Below are 21,031 nucleotides of genomic sequence, written 5' to 3'. Positions count from 1 at the left end.
CCCATGTGTCTACGGGGCAAGAGCACGGGGGGGTCAGCAATGGGACCTGCCCAGCGCCAAAGTCCTAAGGAGCTGGTGGCAGGAGAGGAGACGTCCCTGAAAGCTCCGTTTCGGAAAAGCACCAAAGCCAGGAGTAGGGGAAGGAGGCCGGGCTGGTGCACTGCGAGCACGAAGCACAGGGTGGCACTGGCCCTCCACCAGCTCGCTACCGCGCTGGGGCTCTGCCAGGCCCGTGAGTACAAAGAGGGAACCGGGGCCTGTCACCGCTGAGACAGAGTAAATGACCACCCGTCATGGACCTGGAGGTGCCTGGGATGGCCGGCCCTGCTCTGCCCTGCCAGCCTCCCTTTTCCCCCACCAGAGCCTCGTCAGCCTTGCTCCAGCAGAACAACACAGCGAGCCTTCCCCTGTTCCCAGCGCCGAGCAGTGCACGGGGTCTTTCTGGAGGGCGAGGGCTACATCTGCTTTAAAGTGAAGTAGGATTCCCCAAAGGGCCCTCACCCCAAATCCCACCACCATCTCCTTTCTCTGTCAAATCCCCACAGGGAGAGCAGCTGCTGCAAGACACCAAGGTGGCAGGCAGAGGAAATGACCTCAGGCTTCGCAGCAGAATTTTATTGAAACTGCCACAGAAACAGAGCTTGTGCAGCTGGGCGGCGGTGAGCAGCACACAGGCAGGGCTGCCCAAAACCACCCAGAAGGCGTTGCAGGAGGCCCGGGGGGGAACCGCACAGCTACTGTGCCCTTCGGGCCATCAGCATTTCCCGGATGTTATCTTCTGCTTCCTTCACACTCCGCTCCAGGTACAACTTCTTCTGCTGCAAGGCAGAAAACCCAGAGGGGAGTTAAGGTCCACCTTGGCACTGACAGCACGTGCCAGGGTGCTGGGGCCAAGCACTGCCCATGGCAGAGCTGTGAGCAGCCTGCTGAGGGCACACACGACCCTGCAGGTTTCCCGAAGCGAGGACAGTGGTTATTCATTTCCAGAGGCATTCTGAAAGCATTAATATTTAGCCTAGGCAACATTTACACAGACTTTGAATTTTGTTCCCTCTGAAAGCTTCTCCTCAGAGCTGCCTGCGCTGTTGCAACAGCAGAGCTGCAAAAAGTGGGATACATTAACTGTAGGAAGGAACGAAAAGGAAATCAGATCCTGTAGCACTTGCAGCCTAGAGAGGAATTAACATGCTGAGGCCTCCTTATGGAGACAACAGCAAAATCCTTTCACACTTGGGTAAAAAAGGCTCTTTTTCCCAGCTGGGCCAGTTTTCTAAACCCAGACCCTCCTTTCTATCAGAAATTCCCTGGCATCATCACCAAATACGTGTGTTTCCTTAATCATCTTTAATTAGGCTAGGCTTGGCAGGGAAGCAGCCTGAAGCTGTGCATCCCAAGATAGGAATTCAGCATGCAGCGTTTTTTCCTGCTAGTCTGCGTGCTCCTAGGTGACTGGAAAAATCAGCGCTTGGCTCTTTTGACTATTTTCTCTGGGTTTCCAAACAACAGACACAACAGTCTCTGGTGGACGTCAGGCCAGCAGAAGGCATTGCTGTGTGAGGGCAGGCAGCCCTCGCTGCTGGATGCAGACCTCCTTTGGCAGCAGCAGGCAGAGCACCGCTCCAAATGCAGTTCGTTACAGGCTGGGGGGACCCTTGGGGAGGCTCCCCAGAGCTGGGCTTGTGGAGGACCATGGGGAGAGCCCTCGGGGGCACACATAGGGGTCCACGGGTGGTACCTGCTGCACGCTGGCGTGGGGCTTGCTGTCCTCACAAGGTCCTCTTCTCAACAAAGCCTGCAGAGGACTGCTGCGGCACAATGCTCCCACTACCCCACAGCAGCTACAGCCACGCACTGAGCACCTTCCCACAGGCCTGAGGAGCTCAACCGAGCTCAGTCTCCAGGCCAAGCAAGGTACCAATTAGCATTGGCAGGATTATTATTAAATTACAGGAGCCCAGGCCTCAGCCTAGAGCATCCTGCCATACGCTCCACTAATCATGTCTCTAGCCACAGGCAGAGGAGCCCAGTATGGCATGAATGACCTGCAAAGCCCACCAAAACCAAGGACAGCTAAAGGGGGACGGCAGTGGACGTCCTCAACACTGCTCAGCCATGCAGGGGGGCTGTAGGAAAGGGTAAAAACACATGCCGTTCTGGGGTGCTCCCCAGCTGCCAGCTGGCTGAAGCAGGGCAGCACCTATGGGTGCAGGCTGCAGCAATAGCACGTGCTGGCCTCTGCCAAGCAGCACCCTCCTGCCATGGGGGGCAGGCCGCAGGAGGCTTGTGTGTGAGCCAGAGGACACAGCCCCTGCCAGCCAGTGACAGGCAGGAACTGCGAAGTTGATGCTCTCCTGACAGCCTCCCCCTGACTCCTGCAAGCCCACGGGGAACTGGGACCCATAACACTGAAAGAAAATTCATTAGTACATGGGACAGTCCTGCTGCCATCACTCCCCATCTCTCCCCCCACAGCAGACCTGCAGTGACACTTCTGTACACTCAGCTGAAATGCCCATGCCATGAGGACATCTCTTCCAGCCCCGTTTCTAAATACTGAAGGGCTTTTATTTAAAACAGTAAAGGTTGTTAGCGACAGCTAGGGCTGTGGGTATGGCAAAGGGCTCCTTGTCCCTCTCACGCAGTGCCCCAGGCACGTGGGATCCCTCTCGCTTACAAGAGCTGCTTTTCAGGAAACTGCTGGGAGAGGAGGCGCAGCACGGGTTCCCACTGCCAACAACTCGCTGACGCACGAGCAGTACTTCTGCCACCACCGCACCGTTCTCACTTTGCCCGGACAGACGTCGAGGGATTTCACATCTAGGGAACTGAATCTGAAGGCTGCGAGGGGAGACAGGTCCCAGAAAACCTGCGTGGGTCCGAGCTCCACCTCACTCCGCTGACTGGAGGAGAGTGGCATCAGCAGAGCTGACTTCTATGCATTCGGTTATTACTAAAACATTTTTTTTACTGCAATTAAATTAGTCTGTGAAATGGTTCTGGCTTTCTGTCCTCTCCACTCCCCCTCATGTTCACCACGCAGCAAGAGACATTTCCAGAGAACAGCTCTCCATGGGCAGGCTGGCCCCAGCAGCAACCTCGGGAGAGCCAGGCAGGCCAGCCGCTGCACAGGCAAGCCTCCACATGCAGCCAGGGAGCTGGTGGGCTGCAAACGACAGCTCTGTTCCCCTAACACAGTGGGATTTCAAACATCCCGTTAGGAAGCTGTGCTGGCAACCATTTGGGACCCACTTCCCCGAGAACGAGGGACCCTGAGCACTAACATGGCCTGACGCAGTGCAGGAGTGTTCATGGCTGTTGTGGCCCACAGGGATCCATGCTGCCCACTCCTGTGCAGTGGCATGCTCTGCCCTCCCCGGGGGAGCAGGGGTGCTGGAGCTACACAGCTCATGGCAAAGGGACATGGTTTAATGCCATTTCTCTACTTAAGCATCACCTGCAGTCCCAGGCAGGTGAGGATTCAGGGAATTTGTATTTCTCTCAATCACTCTCCTCAGTCATGTAGTTTCTGGGGCAAGAGGATCTGGGCTGGCCCTGATGCTTTTACTCCTTCCTTCCAAGAGAAGCCTCCAGGGTGACTCACCCCTAGGCTCAAGGAGCATCCCTTGGGCATCAAGGGAAACCTGCACCCGCAGCTGGGGGGCTGCAAGCGTTCTGAGCTCTCCTGCAGGCCGGCAAGCAGGCAATACTGGAGCCAGCATGGCATCTGGCTCCCACTCCAACTAACAGCCCAAATCAAGGGGGAGGGAGGAGCAGACAGTCGCTGCATTTTCCGAGACACGTGGAAGAAGCGAGGTGTTCCTTCCTGAGGAGCTGTGGCCTGGTTTCTGCTTCGGTAATCACAGGAGAAAGAGCAGGAGCTTGCGTGCAAACCCCTCCTCACCGCGATTACTGGGGTCTAGACAGGAAACTCCGTCTCTCCCTGGTGCGCCTTCCCAGAGAGCAGCACTGTGAGCAAGCCGGCTGACACACACGCTGCCTAGTCACACCAGCTCTGCAAGAGCCCAGAGACGGTCTGACAGCACAGCTCTTAAGTCACCCCGGAGGCTGTTCCAGTCCAGCCAGATCTGCCAGGCTGGTGGTATCTGCTCCCTGTGGGAGGAACAGTACCACAACCTCCCAAACCCCTCCTCCAAGCTTCCCTGAACTCACATGCTTTCATTTGCACTTGATGTTGACTTGCAGCCCTAGTTAACTCTATGTCCTGTGACCTCACATTTTAGGCCAACCCCATGGCTGCTAGGTTTTAGCTCATCACCCAATTAGCTGCATATATTTTCCTGTGAAGGTGTGTTTGCCACTCCAAATGTTAATTCTCTGTTGCCTGTGCCAAAGCAAGTGCAGCTAGCAGCACATTTCCAGTGCAATGCCAGAAACGAACTGCTGGTTTTAGTCCCTCATGAAATCAAAGGCTGCTGCTCTCTGCAGCCTCTGATATTACTTCTACACCAGTAACTCCAGTGCTTGCCAGTCAGGAGCTCAATGGTACATTGCAGCACCCTGGCCCTGCACAGCAAGCCACTGACTTCAGAGGCTTGCACAACCTATGAGCTGCAGATTCAGAGCTCCTACCTGCTCCCCACACCAGCAGTGCCGTAAACTGCCCTCACCCACCCACCAGCTGCTGCAGGCCTCTGGCCAGACAAGGTGGTTACCCAAAACAGCAAGAGATACCACCACCTGAGTCACAGAGTCTCAGGGTAGGACTGAGAAAGGAAACTTGTTTTGTGAAGGCAATGGGGTGAAGGTGACGCATGCCACTCAGCTCCCAGAAAAGCCCAAACTCACGGCTTACAAACAGGGCCACGCTCTGCAGCGAGGCCAGGCAGTGCCACGAGGTGCTGGCATCTCCCCAGCAGTTACGAGAAGAGTGTGGCAAGGCAGCGAAGGAGGAAATACAGACAGTACAGCAGGAAGAGACAGCTTTGTCAGACGATGGCTCTGGCTGCAGTGAGAGGCCAGTTCCTCCTCCTGGTTTGCAATTGCCACATCCACTTGCTAGAGATTTATTTACCACACTGCAAAATACACTTCTTGAGCATTACTGAAACTTACTTAAGAGGCACAGACTGAATGTGCCTCTGAATGCCTGCTCGGTCAGGGCAAGGAGCATACACGCCCACCAGCCTCCACTGCCCCGTGGTTTTCAGAGGTTTCAGAAATGCCGCTTTGTTTCCATGAACCAGGCACAGTAACTCCCACACAGGGAGGAATGACCTGAGGTTGCAGGTCCCATCAGCGTGCAAGAAGCCTCTCCACTGCAGAAGCGAGGAAGGGGAGCCGAAGGCCACCTTGAAGGTGTCTGAAGGCACGTGGGAAGGTAGCAGGATTTGCAGCTACAGATTTCCAGATGGGCAGAACGCTTCGCACGCACTGTGAAATCAAGCGAGCTGCCCTGCTCCAGTACAGGATGAGCTCTTGCACCCTCCTCACTTGTTCCCACTACATGCCACTCACCAGTTCTCATCCAACCCCTTATTTGCAGTGACAGCCCCTCAATCCCCCTCCTGCCCCGCTCTGTCCCTGCACAGGAAGGGCACTGGCACCTGCACTGGGACATGAGACCAACCCATGGTTACTGCAACAGGGCTAGCAAGGTCTGGGCCACGTGCAGAACAGCTGATAGGGTGCAAAACTGCAGAAGATGCCCCCCCCAAAGCTATCGCAGTCAATTCCTCCCAGCCTGTAGCTTCATAATTCCTTTAAGCTAACCCTGCTGGCAACAACAGTCACCTTCTCTGGCCAGAAAGGGGTGCCACGCTTGGGAGCGATACAAACCACAGCCCTGATGATCTGTCTGAAAACTAGCCCAAAAGGAAATGTTCTCACCTAAATCTGCTTTCTGAAAGTAGATTTGCCATGCTAATGGCTGCCTGGCACTGAGATGGAGGGTGAGAAGAGATGGCCAAGAACTCTTCCTTGGGCAGCAGAGCCAACCCCACCAGCTGGACCTCCCAGCACCTACCAGGGGCTCTGAAGCTGGGCTCAAAGGCTCTGCTGCATCTGACCACAGATGGCGCCACCAAGCCTGGCCCTTACTCTCCCCTCCCTGCACTCGGAAGCCTTCCCCACTTCCAAGCCTTCCTGCAGCCTTCCTAAATCAGGTGTGTGGGGCAAGGGGCTAACCTGTGTGGGGTGTCAGTACAGCTATGTAGAGTAAAAGCGCCATCTCCCATGTGATCAGAGATGCAGCCAAAAACAGGACTGGCTGCTCACACAGCCCCATCTGACAGGCAAGGCGCATCAATATCCTGGGAACCCTTCCCAGGAGGAAGGGCGGCTGTGCAGCCAACAGCCCCGCAGAAGGAGCCACATGGCCGGGCAGGGAGGGCACCGCAACCCCAGCACTGCCTGCAAGGAGGACAGGGCAGCTGCCTTACGCCGGACCCCGTAACCCAGCAAGGATGGCGGGCTGCAATGCCTGCTACCAACATGCTCCGCTCTTGGGCAGCTGCAGGCAATGGCTCTGGGCAGCTGCCTCTTCGCTTCGCTGGTGTATGAAGTGCAAGCTCTTGGAAACACCGGCTCGACTGGCCCCAGCCAGAGGCAATGTATGGCAGCACCCACAAGCCATCCCTCACTGCGCACGCTTCTTACCAACATGCACCAGAGCAGCGAGCCTATGCCCTGGTGCTGGTGGTTACAGCAAAAGCAACACGGTAAATACTTGCCCTGCCATTATCCCATACCACGGCTCTCCCTTGCACTTTGCTCCCTGACACAGGCAACACTTGCTCCCTGACCAGCTCCGCACTATTTGCTTTTGGCAGCAGCTGCGGAAATACTAGATTTAATGCAAATACAATTACAGTTCACACCCCAAAGAAGAAAAGGAGTTGTGGTTAACAGAGGTGGCCCGTGGCCTTTTGACACGGCGGGAAGTCACCTCCTGCTCGAGCCTCCCACCTCTGTTCCCATTGCATCATGCTCCTAGTGAGGCCGATGCTTTGCTGGAGAAGCACAATGACGCACCCAGACCTTACATTCCTGGCAGATTAAAAAGCCAGCATCCACAGATTCCACAGCAAGAAAAAACTATTAATCAGCTCCTCTTGGATGGGCTTTTGATGATCAAAGCAACATACTTCCCCCAGCACGGTGATTCAGACACCTCTGCCTTCAGAGAGAGCTGGTCAGCCACTGGCCAGACCCACGTGTTGCAGAGCCTTGTCTAGAGCTGGTAGTTCAGCACAGCATTTCAGAGTGTGCACACTCAACTCCAAAAGCCAAAACACCACTTCTGCTCTCAGCAGGAAACCAATACACAGCAGCCACGGTTTATTCATGCTGCACTACGCCTCGTGCTCACAGGTGAATTTCCTGTTTTACGTAGTGGTTTCTCATTCAATGTCTACTCCTTTTGCTCTTCAAATTCCACTTCTCTCTCTTCACCTCAGCAAGAGAAAAAGAGCTTCAACCCCTGACCTGCAAACACAAATATGCTTAAACCCAAATAAAAATGTTTCCATGGAAATTTAAGGATCTGGTATTGGAACATGCCTTCATATTTCTGCCCTTTTTTTTTTTTTTAAACTGTTTTTCTACAAACTTGTTTTACATCCAACTTTGTGAGCACGAAACAAGCTGGCAGGTTCCTTCCCAGAGAACACCTCCCTCCCCACAGCTCACAGCATGCTTGGCTACCAGCTGCCAGATGCTGGCATCCCACTCTTGCACTTAGAAGGCTTTCGTCGAGGAATGCTGTAGAGTCTTCAGGCATGATGCAGTGCCTCAAATAGGAGCCCTGATACAACTCATCTTGTGACACCGTCTCAATAAACCTGCTAGCTGAGAGTTTCTGTATCTCCCAAAGTTAACCCAGGTCATTTTTGGCATTCTTCAAGGACTCTGTGTGCACACTGTTTGGGAAAGTGATCCTGAGATAGAGCTGGGAGCACACACTTGTCTGGGGAAGGATCTTCCCCGAGAGGAAAGCAAGCTGTGCTGCCCGCATGCTGGGGGCCAGGCAGCAGCAGCACCGTGAGCTGCCCTTGCTCTTGAGGCCACTGCTGCTATTAGGGTGGCTGGAATTGCCCAAACCCGCCTTGCCGGAGAACAGCACACCAAGCTGTCAATGCATGCACCATGGGCAAGGTAAACATTTTGGTCAGCCTGAGATCATGGAAAATGATGTGCCTAGGATGTGCGCTCTGTTTAACAGGATTTCACTTGGAACCCATACATGGGAAGGACGTGGACCTGCTGAACAGCACCCGGTTGCTTCTACTTTGGGAGAAACTGAAATAGTGGGCACCAGTGATGGGGCGGGGTGGGTCTGCTGGCAGTCCTACACCCTGATGGGTCCACCCAGCACTGGTCCTCACCCAGTGCAAGACTGTGGCACATGTACACATTGGGAATTACCATGCTACAGCAACCACCAAATATTTAGATACACTTCAAGACTTTCCAAGCAGAGTTATTGCTCTCAGGAAGTTGCCCAGAGTTTGCTCAAGAATGAATGAACTGCAATAGGAAGGGAGCCCAGCTGGTTTCTGATGACAGCTGCTGACAGAAGCACGATGATGCCATTTACCTAAGAGGAGAAGTGATGATTCAGATCCCTGGGTTTTCCCTTAGCCATTCTTTCCACAAGGTAACGGGGACCCTCGGTCACTTGAAAACCATCTGGATTAGAGTGGAGAAGACAAGACATCAAGCATACGAGTCCACTTGTCAACTCAGGAGGATGTTTATAAGCACCTCCCTAAAGAACTGCTGGTGCAAACCAACCTTCATCATGTATCGATCCTACCCACAGCACAACCAGCAGGCCTTCTACCATCATTATCACAGTGCCTTGAAACCCTGAAAAACATGCACTGGAAAAGCTAATTTTGAAAAGCACCCAGTGCTTTCCACACTTGGTACCAAAGGAGGCCACCTTCAAGAGAAGAAGGTGCAACATAAGGGGCAGGACATAGCAGCCTTTCTGTCCCCAAGCCCCAGTCCCGATGGGAGCACAACGCACATACCTGTTGTCTCAGCCACAGGATGGCATTTTCAGTAGAGGTGAAGACAGCTGTTGCTCTCTGCGACTGGGAAATAACCGACTATTCCACTGAACTGCTGCCTGATGTTAACCACTACAAAAGAAAGCCGACTGGCAACCTTTCAGTAGGTGGCAGCAGAAATATATTATCAACCCAGAGGATTCCTTTAGGGACACCCCTTCCTGGCAAAATTACTCATTTAGAGCAGTTTTCAGAGGTACATTGCTTCAGGTCAAATACCGCACCTTAACCAGACTTACAACAGCAGAGTCAGGTCAAACACAGAGAACTTGGGCAGGGGAAACTCACCCAGATTCTGAAAATCCCCACGTTTTGCTTTGGTGGAAGTGTCCCTCACCAAACTGCCTCTTGCAAAATGTGGCAAGTTCCCTAATTCGGTGCTTTGGTTTCTATGGTCCTATAGAGCCAGTATGGCTCATCAGAATACCTCCCAGCGATATGACTTGTGCAAAATCATACCACACCTTTCACCTCTTGCAGTCCTGGCCAAACAAGGCCATTTTAAAAGAAAAATTACTTCCATAAGTTTCAAAGACTCAACAAATCAGCAACAAAAAGATGAGGTAAACTCCCAACTAACCAGCATCGCCCCCTAATTCAGACACCCTTGAACTCAGCTGCCTCGCAGGCAGAAAGCAGCCACATCCCCTCTAGGAACACATTTACAGAAGGATGAGAGGAGCGACCTGAGCAGCGGGGCCAGCAGGAAGTCCTGACGGCCTCCCCACATACCTGGTGAGCAAGGTGTGGCTTTGTAAAGCTGACTCAGGGCTGGGTCAGGTCTCCTACACGCAGGAGCACGCTTTCCAAATAATTGTTTCCTGTTCTCCCCAGGCGAGATGGAGGAGATGGGGGCAGGATGGAGGTTTATAGGGCACAGATAATCCCCCTCCCCAGAGCTGCCTAGCATAAAGGACAGCAAGGAGCGACTGCATGGGCCTGGTGACTAAGGCAAGGACAGCGGCACTGGTTTTGTGACTAACTATTACTCATGCAAGGAGGAATTTGGAGAGGGACTTGCATCCAGCTCGGCTGGTTGCTTTGGATACTTCTGCAGCCATAAGCACAAAGGAGAGCTTTGACAATGAATCAGACCCTGGTTTAAAATGACAAAGACAGACTTATCTACCAACTTTGTGTTAAAATGATTTCAGTGTAATCATAAAAGCAGTTTAATACTAATCAGAGGAAACAAGCAACATTTTCAGACTGAGATGACTAAATGTAAGCTCCTGGATGGACAAAACCATTTAGACACAGCAGAAGTGGGGGTTTTATTAATGCATAATGTATTTCACTTTCCCCTGAATTACAAAGGAATGTGAGCATACTGGCAAAGTTTGCTTGAAAAGCTTTTTCCATTAGATTTTTTTTTTTTTTTAATCGGAGCAAACCCCTCAAAAAAAATCCTAAAACGAGTTCTGGGATGCATGTATTTTGAAAGCATCTCTATAACTAGCTTCTAAACGATTTAAAAGGAAGAAATCAACACTCATGTTAATTACTCTGCTTTTAAAATCTACAATTATCCACCTAAAAATAAAGGTAGGAACAGTGAAAATAAAGAGTCATCAAATTCCAGTTCTCCCTTCATGAAGCCTTTGCCCTCTCAGCTAGTTTGTGTGCTTACTTTGCAGTCTGCAGTGCAGGGAAGACTAACAAAGAATTACTAATTGAACAGTTGCTTGCAAAAATCTGGGAGTTTGAAAACTTGTTGTGGTGAATGATTGCTCCAAATGAAAGATTCAGCCTCGCAAATGCATACCCATACAACACGTGATGGTATAAATGTCATTCCACCAAAATCAGCATCATGCACAAGCACTCTTCACAAAAATGTGATGAGATGTTAAGTTTTTATAAGCCATCCCAGATCTAAACCAGTGGAAGACCCTTTCAGAGAGCTGGGAATCCCCTCTTAAATGTGATGATTTCTTCTTCCTATGCCTCTAAGATTACAACGTCATGTTTTGCAACCAGTGACTTGTGCACTATTTAACACAGGACAAGCTTCTTACGCAATTTTCAAAGCAGAACATATTCTTATTTGATCTTTATCTAACAAATCTACCACAGGAAGCAGAACCAGTATTAAAAATAATACACCTCCTTTCATGCGATTACTGAAGAGCATTTGTTCCCTTTTAAAGCTGCAAGGTGCTCGCTGCACACAATCAACTTTCATTTATGTGGGATGAGAGATGATGCGATTTGGATAAAAGAGAAACAGCATAAAATGCATGTTAAGTTAGACTGTAAGAATACAATCCTTTTGCTATCCTCACTTTTGACAAATGACAATAAGACAGACTGTGAGGCTTTAAACATAAAGAAATGTTAAGTCAGTGATTCATCACAGCCTTGAAAGCAAGGAATAAGGCCTGTTATTCATGTTACCATCAGCAGCGTCAGTTTAGGGGACAGAAAGAATTAGAGCAGCATTAGCTATGCCCCAGTTCCTCCAGTATTTACCTTGAATTTGTACGGCCCCAGCCCAATGTCAGAGGGCTTCTCCATAAAGAATGATTTTGTCCTGATAGTGTTAGCTCTGTGTCCCTTACTCTCTCAACCTTCACACCGTTTTATTATTTTAAAGCCTATTTTTCTTATTGCTCAGAGTATTTTTCATTCAAAAAATCAGGAATGAGAACACAGATTCTCCTCCCTCTAAGACAGTGAGACCTATGGGGGCAGGGGGGGAGGCTTCAGCTACTCTCTTCTTCAAAACAAGCATCTCTGTGGAGGGTAGACAGTGCTGACATCTCTGCCCATGCAGGCTGTGCTCTGCTCTCCTACAGGAGTGTCTGTGGATGCTCCCCAGCTGACAGCAAGCTTAGGCAGACAGCTGGACCACCCATGTCCTTCAAAAAGCAAGCTAAGCTTCCAGCTTTGCAGCCTGAAAAGCAGGAGCAAGCCCTCAGTGAAGGCACAGACTCAGGCCTGGATGACAGAAGCCAACAGAGTCAAGATGAAACACATTTCCCAGGAACATCACCCAGTCCAAATGTCCGTGCCCAGAAACGTGCACCTGCCTCAGACACCCAAAGCCATGCAAGATGAAGGCTATTGCCTGGCCTGGTCCTCACAGGGGGCCTGATGAGGCTCTGCAGCTCACCTTCAGATTGATCTCCATAATTTGTGGAGCTCCCACAGCTTCCTCCTAAAAGGTCCATGCAAGCCCAAATGTTAATCCTACATGTTAAGTTCACTTCCGTATTCCACCTCTCCCCACATCAGGTGTGCAGCCTCCCTCTACAGCAAGCAGAGAGAGATGATCACCTCTAGGAACAAGTGACCCTCTGGAAGCATTTCTTGTCTTTCTCTTGACTGCAGAGAACATCCTGACTCACAGATGGCCACGGAGACTTAATGAAACTCCAAGGTGTAATTCAGGGGCAAGAGGAGAAGGAGATTATCACCACTCTGAATTCCCAAACATCAGGTACAGTAAAGTTGGGGTGGGGTTGGGGAGAAAGGGAAACAAATAGCTAAAAAAAACCCCCAAAACCAAAAAACAAACCACCCACAAAAAACCAATGCCACAACACACCACCTTCCAGGACAAGTAAATTAAGAAAAGAAAAATCAATCTACTCCCCAGTAATGCCCGAAACCTGCAAATGATATGTGCCAGAGGAGTTTTGTACATGTTTGCAAATCATGACTGCAGCCAAGCCTCCAGGTTGCATGGATGGTTCTGGCTTGGCTCCTGTACGAACAACAGTGACAGAAACACACCAGCCTTCCTTAGAGCAGACCAGGCCATAATGCCAACAGTGCTGAAACCAAGCCAGGGACTGACCTCGTCTATGCACACACTTAGAAACAAGGGGCAGCTTCTGTGACAACATGTGTTTAAAATCATGTCCTCGGTACGTGCATGTATGCCACCGATGGAATGAGAGAACAGCACGCTCATGCAAAGTAAAATCTGCTCCAGGCTAAAGCACAGAGGGCTATTCTTGAGGCTTCCCCTCTCCAAAGCAAACAGGAGCAGTCCTTATTTTCCCCTGTTTATTTAAAAAGCCCACTGCACATTCCTGGGCACTGGCCTATCCCAAGCCAACCATGGGATGAGATCTTTTATGCTGTAAATCCCAGGCAGAAATTGGTCTAACTTGGGAACAGGCTAACAATTGTTACCTTCTGATGGTCGCTTAGTGGTCTGTGAAGTGCACCACAAATCTCAAGAGACTTGTTTTCACATCGTTAAAGCCACCCTCAGAATTGGCCTCCATGCTGACGGGTTTCAGCGTAAAAAATGAAGGGTCGTCCAGAGAGCTGCTGCTGGAGCACTTCAGAGGCACGCAGCCACGCTGAGCGGGTCCATCCGACCCATACCTGCTTGGAGAACAAGAACTCCCAGGCTCTGGCACTTCTCCCCAGCCACACCGCGCCTGTTTAAATCTTTGCTCCCACAGGGTACAAAAACACTGTTGTGGCAACCATCAGAGACGCCCTGGTCGACTCATCAAGAAGGGGGGCACCACCATTATGCCTCAGGGCTGCAGCAAAGCCATTTTAAAGCTCCTAGAGAAAGAAGATTAGAGAAATGGAAGCTGCAGCACAAGCAAATTTGTGTCCAGGCAGCACCAGGGAAGAAGTCTGTTGTTACCTCTGACATCTGGTCACCATAAGGCATGGGAATGCAGACACTTTTTAACTTTACCAGGAAGGAGACCTGTAACACCATCTAAGCCTTTAAACATGGAACACAGTGGTATTTGAGAGCACACCGTTCGTTTCTCCACCATGAACGAGAGCAAAGAAGTTTTCTGTGTGGGATAGGGCAATTGGACATGGCATTTCAGGGACCACATGAAGAATTTCTGAATTAGAAATCAAGCACTTAGGTATAGCTTTCCCGATCGTATTTTCTACTCCAGGCAGAGAAGAAAACAACCAACCTTTTACCTCCACAGCAGTAAACCTTCAGTCTCCCATACACATGTGAAAGAACTGCCTGGGAAACAAGCACGCAACAATGTTGTGGTCAGAGTTTAAAACCAAAATCCCATTCAACCAGAAAGCTGCAGGTTGCTTTTGCCCTTTTCACGAAGGAGCTAAATTCAGTGGCACACAGTAGACAGAGCTGCCCAGCAGAGCCTCCCCCTTATTTGTTATTTTTAGCAATTTAGTCTGACACCGCCTGACAACTAAACATGCTGAATATAGCAGGAGAGAAGGGGACTATCAGATATTATCAGAGAAAACACACAGCGATAATCGCTTTCTCCACCCCTAACGAAGAATCAATTTTCCATGTCTTTATACATCATAGAGTTTGTTCTTTTTAAAATGCCACATTTAAAAACAGAATCCATCTAGCCTTACAATGGAAACGGATAACATTTCCTGAAACAAAGCATTGTTCCACCCCTCACATATCATGTTTCCTTAAAAACAAGGGAAGAAAAACATTACTCGGTTTTTCTCCTAATACTGCACAAACATTGCTGAGCTAAAAAGAGTCTGTGCTCATCCCTTTAGAATGCTTTCAAAATAGATTTAACACATACCCCTCGTACTGTGAAACACAACAAGAATTTGATAGTATCAGTACTGGAAAAATCCAATCGCTACTGCTAAGCGGGACAATTCCCATGCCAGTATGTGAGCGAGCCTATGCCATCAATCTCTGCAAGATTCAAGCAGGTTTTTGTAAGCCTCACTGGCACAGCCTTTAAGCAGGCATGTGTATTTTGCCAGCAAGCCTGGGCAGTCTATTTGGATTCCAAAGGATTATATACAAGTTGTGAAGTTGAGAATGCTACATATGTACATACATATATTCACATTCATACCTTAGCTTTAACAAGAAGGGTAAAGCTACCTTGCTTTTTCTGCAGAGTAACTGACAGGCTATGCATTTGCCCCCTTGTACACATCTGTACTCCTTTGGTGTTTTCAGAACACAGTTCCTCTAGCTAAGTACGTCCAATGCATATTCCAGCCAAGCCTTATTTTCACAGCCCTGTACAAAGACAGGTCTGGTTCTGCCTGCTGCTTTGCCATGCGATCAGCAACAGAGAGGACCAAACTAGCAGTATCACATCAATTTTGTGATGCTGCCTTGAAAAAGGCAATGCACTGCTTCAACAGTGGAGGAACCCAAGAGAGGGGAGTGAGGGAAAGTGAATAACCTGCAATCATGCATTGCACTGGAGACTATCAGAGGAGGGAGAAAAGAAACTTTCAAACCAGATGCAAAACATGTCACTATTTTCAAAGTCCACTCTGACAGCTGTGAATATCAGGAAATCCAGCTCACATCTCTGAAACAGGTTAAAGCCCACATTTTCATGAATAGTCAGCACTCAGGAGGTCAGAGATTTACAGAAGAGCTCAGCAGTGAACCCAGCCCTCTGTGCTGTGCTCCTCTGCAAAGAGCACCAAGCTAGTGGTGAGAGCATTTCTCAAATTCAGGCTTGTATCAAAAATACACGTTTCGCAATACCTTGGCAATAGCGTCATAATAGCAAGGCATAGTTGTCTCAAGCTCACACTACATGAGTAACCAGATCAGCCACACCGTATGGATACTGGAAGATTACTCTGAGCAGCTTGATTCAACTATGCAAAGTGAGAAATGTGAGTAAGCAATAAGGTAGTTAACAATGTAAAATATAAACCTAAGCTTTAAAATCCTTCCAGTTTTAGTAATGAATGGAGGGAAGTTTTAACCTATCTTAGTTTGATATTTAATTTACAATGATGCAGTGGAAGCACAAGGTCACAAAGTTTCACATTCTTTCCTGCTTCTGTCACAACTTGCTTTCAGGACAGCAAAATCCCCTACTCCTGTGATAAGTGCTCCCTGACTTGGACTCAGGTATTTCCCCTGAAATCTCAGTTTCCAGCAGTTGTCAGTCTAAGAGCTTGCCTTCTTCCATGGGGAATCCCAAGCCCAAAGAAAATCCTTTTCACAAAACTGCCAGCCAGCTGGAAGCAGAATAGTTAAAAGATGGACTTGAATGTTCACTTAAAACAAACTGATAAAAGTTTTGGCAATCTGAGCCCTACTATCCATGGTTAAAAAGAAAAACCAACCCATGTGGCAACCAACCTTCCACTCCCACCACCTTTTGAGACAGTCACTATTGCTGGGAACTTCAGTTCAGCAGCCCTAACCAGAGACTCAAGCAACAGGGAGCTATGAAGCAGAAAAACACATTTGCAAAGCAGCCAGCTCTGAGACTTTGTGCAAGAATGGTAAAGGTTAAAATCTGGGGGGAATTCCATCCATTCTGCTGAACTCAGCAATTGGAAAGTTCAGGAGGTAAGATCATTCCCCACCAGGAACAGGAAGAAACTGAGATGCACAGCTGAAGGGCACAGTAGCCAAAAAGCTGACTGCAGCCTGATGGACCTGGCAGTAAGGAACCCAATGGGCAGTTTGTAAACAGAGGCTGTCAACCACACTCCAATCACTTCCAAATCCAGATGTGCTGCTATGAAGTTCTCCAACCCCAGTCACAGGGGTCTTTGCACAAATCCACTAGCACCTGAGATGGCTCCAGAGTAGCCAAGATACAATCACTTTTATAACATAACCATAAAAAAATTAACTGTGCCTTGTCTGCATTAACACTACCTTTAACATATAGCCTATCTAGAGAGTACTTGTTTTCCCTGTGCAGAAAACATTCTCATCACCAGAAACACAAAACCCCTCAGTATCTGGCACAGAAAACACTCCAGGCAACACAACATATGGTGATGTGCTTGCCCTACAGCTCCCCAGGCAAGCTGAGTTTTAAGAAGGAATTAAAAAGAATACAAACTCTACTTCTGCTTTAATGTAAGTATGAGACAACAGAGACAGAACTGCACAGATTTGAGTAGGTTTGAGCACTGACTTCCCATTCCTGCTTGTCCCTTCTTAGCTGGTCTCCACACTCACTTTCTCCAAAACACTAACAGATGAGATAAGCAGCTTCACACAACTCAACTGCTTTCTCTGTCATTCCCCAAAAACCAAGGAACAGGGTTTTGTATTAATTACATTTTAGGGGCATTAAGAAAAAAAAAATACGCTAACGGCCTTGGAGAAGTACATTTTGAACATCTCCAAAGAACTGCAAGCTGTACGTGTAGTCACTAGAAGATAGTCAAGATTCACTAGATAACTTGTTTGAACACTGGAACTTGCGCAGGCACTACTTCATATTTCCTAGATATTCTTCTCTGCCTTGAATACTCCAACCAGATAAACATAAGAACACAGCAGTGCTCTGACCACATCGTCAAAACAAAGTCCCATCTCCCCCTAGCTCCGGTCTTCAATAGCAGCCACAAGTAGATGCCTAGGGCAGAGTGTAAGGACAGGGCAGGCATATACAGTACTTCCTCCTCATACTTTCCCAGCCTCGAGACATTTTTAGCTCAGGGACTTCCTGAGCAGGATGCCATTTCTACATATTTGGTCATTCTCAATGGATTTCTCTTCCATTAATTTGTGCAATTGTCCTGAGCCAGTGTAAACTCTTAATATCCACAGCACTAGCCAAGTTTCACATCACCTATCTGCTGCAAATAACCACACAAACTTCCTTTTGCTGGTTTTAAGCCTTGCTCCTACTAATGTCATTTGAATCCCAGTTTTCGTATCAGGACACAGAGCAAACAATCAATCCCTGCTGGGGTTGTAGATCTAGCATAGAAACCAAGTGACATGAATTGCTTGTAGGTTACTTGTAACAGGCACTATCGTTCACCTAGTTACAATCCTTCAGAGTGAAAAGTACCAGCCGAGAACAAGGGATGTAGCAAACAGCATCTTGTTGACCTTCAATGTTCTACTTTCATCATCATTACCTGCCAAAAAAACTTACCTCTAATTCCTTAATTTTCTCTTCAGCTATTCTCTGTTTTTCTAAGAGCTGATTATGAATCACTCCTTTAGACTGAAGAATAAACCTACAAGAGAAAAAGAGACAGACAACTGTTGGGTATTTTTTACATCTGTTGTACACCTAGCTGCACACTGAGTTAAACTACATTGACCTCTGCAAAGTATTCATCCTCAACCCGTGCGTTCTGGACAGAGGCAGAAGAAATTGCTACAATAGCTCACACAAACCACGGGGCTGGCTTCAAAGGCTTGCTCATGAATCTCAGCCATGATTTGAGAGGAAGAAAATGGATGCACACAGATCTCCCTCTATCATTCAGTGTCCTTGAATGATTTGAAAGCAGTTCTTACACACAGCTAGCAAGGGGAGTCTGTCATCACGTTCCATTCAAAGGGATCTAGATCAGTTGACAGCATATAGTCAAGGAAGCCTCTTTCAATGGATAAAAGTAATTCATTACCATTTTAGTGCTCACAAGCTAAACAAACCTGCACAATAAAAACAAAGCTTTCTACAGAGAAAGGCTGAGAGGGTTGGGGTTGTTCAGCCTGGAGAAGAGAATGCTCCAGGGAGACCTTACTGCAGCCTTTCAATATATAAAAGGGGTTTATAAGAATGATGGAGAGAGACGTTTTACCAGGGCCTGTCGTGACAGGACAAGAGGCAATGGTTTTAAACTGCAAGAGGGCAGGGTTAGATTGGACATAAAGAAGAAATGTTTTACGATGAGGGTGGTGAGACACTGGGACAGGTTGCCCAGAGGAGTTGCGGATGCCCCATCATTGGAAGTGTTCAAGGTCAGGTTGGATGGGGCTTTGAGCAACCTGGTCTAGTGGAAGATGTCCCTGCCCATGGCAGGGGGGTTAGACTGGGTGGTCTGTGAAGGTCCCTTCCAACCCAAACCCTTCTGTGATTTGATGATATAGAGCCAGGTGCTTCCACCAGAAACAGAGCCATGGTATACCTGCCTTTATTTGAACTTTCACATCTCGCACTGCTCAGAACTTGGCTTTAACACACCCCCTCACTGACCTCTGAATTCCCATGTTTTCTACATTCAGAGGGTTTTTCTGTGGCGTGGGAAGTGGTCGTTTTTAACTGAAATTGTTCTAGTTTTGAATTGCCAAAGGGATTTGAAAGGTGCATCTATAACATCTCAGTCACAGCAATCCTGCTCACCAGCATGCAAAAAGCTGCCTGACTTGCTCAGAGGAGCTTCTGATGCAGCACCAGCATCCAAAGCAGCTCTCCAGCACATGGCACTGGCATCCCACAAAGAGGTAAAGGACAACTAAGTTCAAATGAATTTTAGGAACCCTTCATGGTTGTTTTTCATCCTTCCAGACATAAAGAATGTACAAGCCACAGATTCGCCCCTTCCCTACTTAGAAATCCCCCCAGGGGATTTAGAAGGAGCCTCTACGGGTCATACCAACGAGGTCAAGGTCTCCCTCCAGCACCAACTAGGGTCAATGTCTTCCTGCCAGGTGACAAGCACTCATGCTTGAACAGTTAAAATGAGCAGCTTTAGACAGGGCAGTATAAGAGAGCATTCCCCGTCTGCTACAGAAAAATCTGAAATCAGTTTGTAGTGCTATGTCCCATGACAAATGACATTATTAACATGTTTGCTCAGGGCCTGGTAAACACAAATGCGGATCTGCCACTTGGCTGGAAACCAGCATACTTTGCATCAGCAACACAACAGCCAAAAGGAAAACTACCTGCCACATGCATTCCTGAAACGCATGGGAGCAGAATTGCGGTTAATTATAACAGGCTTCAAATTAAAACTCTCTTCAGTGCTGCTATTAACTGCACTCAGCGATCACTTCCTCCTCCTTCTCCCACTTCTCTCCCTTGTTCCACTTCACCTCCTCTTTCTTACAGTAACTTCCACCATATCTTTTACTTTGCAATTTTCTCAAATCTCTCCTCGTTTCTTCCCAGTCTCAGCTCACTCTTATTACTGGCGTCATCTTTGTTCTGTATCTGCTCCTGTTCTTTATAACACAGCTCACTCATACTCTCTTTGTCCCCTCAATGCCCCCCTTTCCATTAGGTGCCCCCACAATCCACTTTCACCCAGTGGTAACGTTTCCAGGTCCAGCAGACACCAGCCTGCTGAAATAAAATGCAGGTTTTGCTGTCTTGTGAAAAATCAAGTCCCTGACCACCCTTCTAGGAAAGAGAAGTTATTTACATTGCTATTAGCTGCAGAGCCTGGATCCAGCCAGAGAGGAGCTATTTTCCAGGACCACCAGCAACCAAGTCATTCTGACAGTCTTACCTTGAGCCTGCAACACCAGAAGAAACAAACATTAGCCTTCACACACACCCCCTGTAGATTTTGGGGTGAAGACTAAAATTTTGCCTTGTTTCTGCAATAGCTGCCATTAGTGAAAAATCAAAGCTGCAAGATGCCCTCAGTAAACAAAGCCATCAGTCCTTTCCCACATCACAGCTTCTCTGAGCTTGTGTGTGTATATGAACGTTTCCTTAATTATTTCCTTTTTTTGTGGGGGCAGCAAAGAAGAACAGAATACCTCCTCATTTGCTTCCCCAAACTGTATAGCAAGATGGACCATTTTGGTTTCACTGACGCCTCTGGTCTAAGAAACAAAGTTAAACACCAACACAGCTTGATCAATTTTCCCCATGCTGCAGCTGGGAAGGTCCCTGCTGGGCTACAGGCGCTGAGCAATCCCGGTTGGCTGAGAACCACTACGGGCACTAAAACCTTTGAAAAAACAAGCGGCTGACTTCACTTCTATTCTGCAAATGTCAACAGCAGTCATTGGGGAAAATAACCTCCCTCCCACCCTCTGGCAATACTCTGGCAGACATGCGACAGCAAATTAAAATTGGATGGCCAAAGTTAGCACTGACAAGACTTATGCGGGCAGCTGGGCACAAATACAACCACACCGATTTTACTTGCCATAAAATAGTGGGCTGGAACCTGTGTCCATTCACACGCTGGCTCAGAAGCAGAACAAAGGTCCGTGACTTGGCCAGCAGCATCCTTCAGGTCTTCACCAGTACTGGCTTCAAGCCGCCCATTTTAATTCCCTGCTGCAAGACCATCAAGCCCTCAGCCTAAAGCACACGGGTGCTGCCGTGTAAGCTGTCAAAGGCCAGTTC

General features: G+C 48.5%; 1 protein-coding gene across 2 annotated transcripts in view; it reads right to left on the bottom strand.

Moving 5' to 3' along the window:
- Positions 1-600: 600 nt before the first annotated feature.
- The window catches only part of PFDN1 (prefoldin subunit 1), a 32,910-nt gene continuing 12,479 nt past the window's right edge, over positions 601-21,031 (bottom strand). The window contains exons 3-5 of one of the 2 annotated variants that reach the window (XM_069773082.1): positions 17,867-17,951; positions 12,148-12,192; positions 601-818 (exon numbers count right to left, since the gene is read on the bottom strand). In XM_069773082.1, coding sequence (XP_069629183.1) covers positions 735-818; positions 12,148-12,192; positions 17,867-17,951 — 214 coding nt within the window. In that variant the 3' untranslated portion in view covers positions 601-734. The remainder of the gene's footprint in view (positions 819-12,147; positions 12,193-17,866; positions 17,952-21,031) is intronic. The other variant, XM_069773083.1, reaches the window with a different exon arrangement.

Source organism: Haliaeetus albicilla, chromosome 27 (genome assembly GCF_947461875.1).
Source record: "Haliaeetus albicilla chromosome 27, bHalAlb1.1, whole genome shotgun sequence".
NCBI classification, from domain to species: domain Eukaryota; kingdom Metazoa; phylum Chordata; class Aves; order Accipitriformes; family Accipitridae; genus Haliaeetus; species Haliaeetus albicilla.
This window is presented reverse-complemented; position numbering and strand designations above follow the sequence as displayed.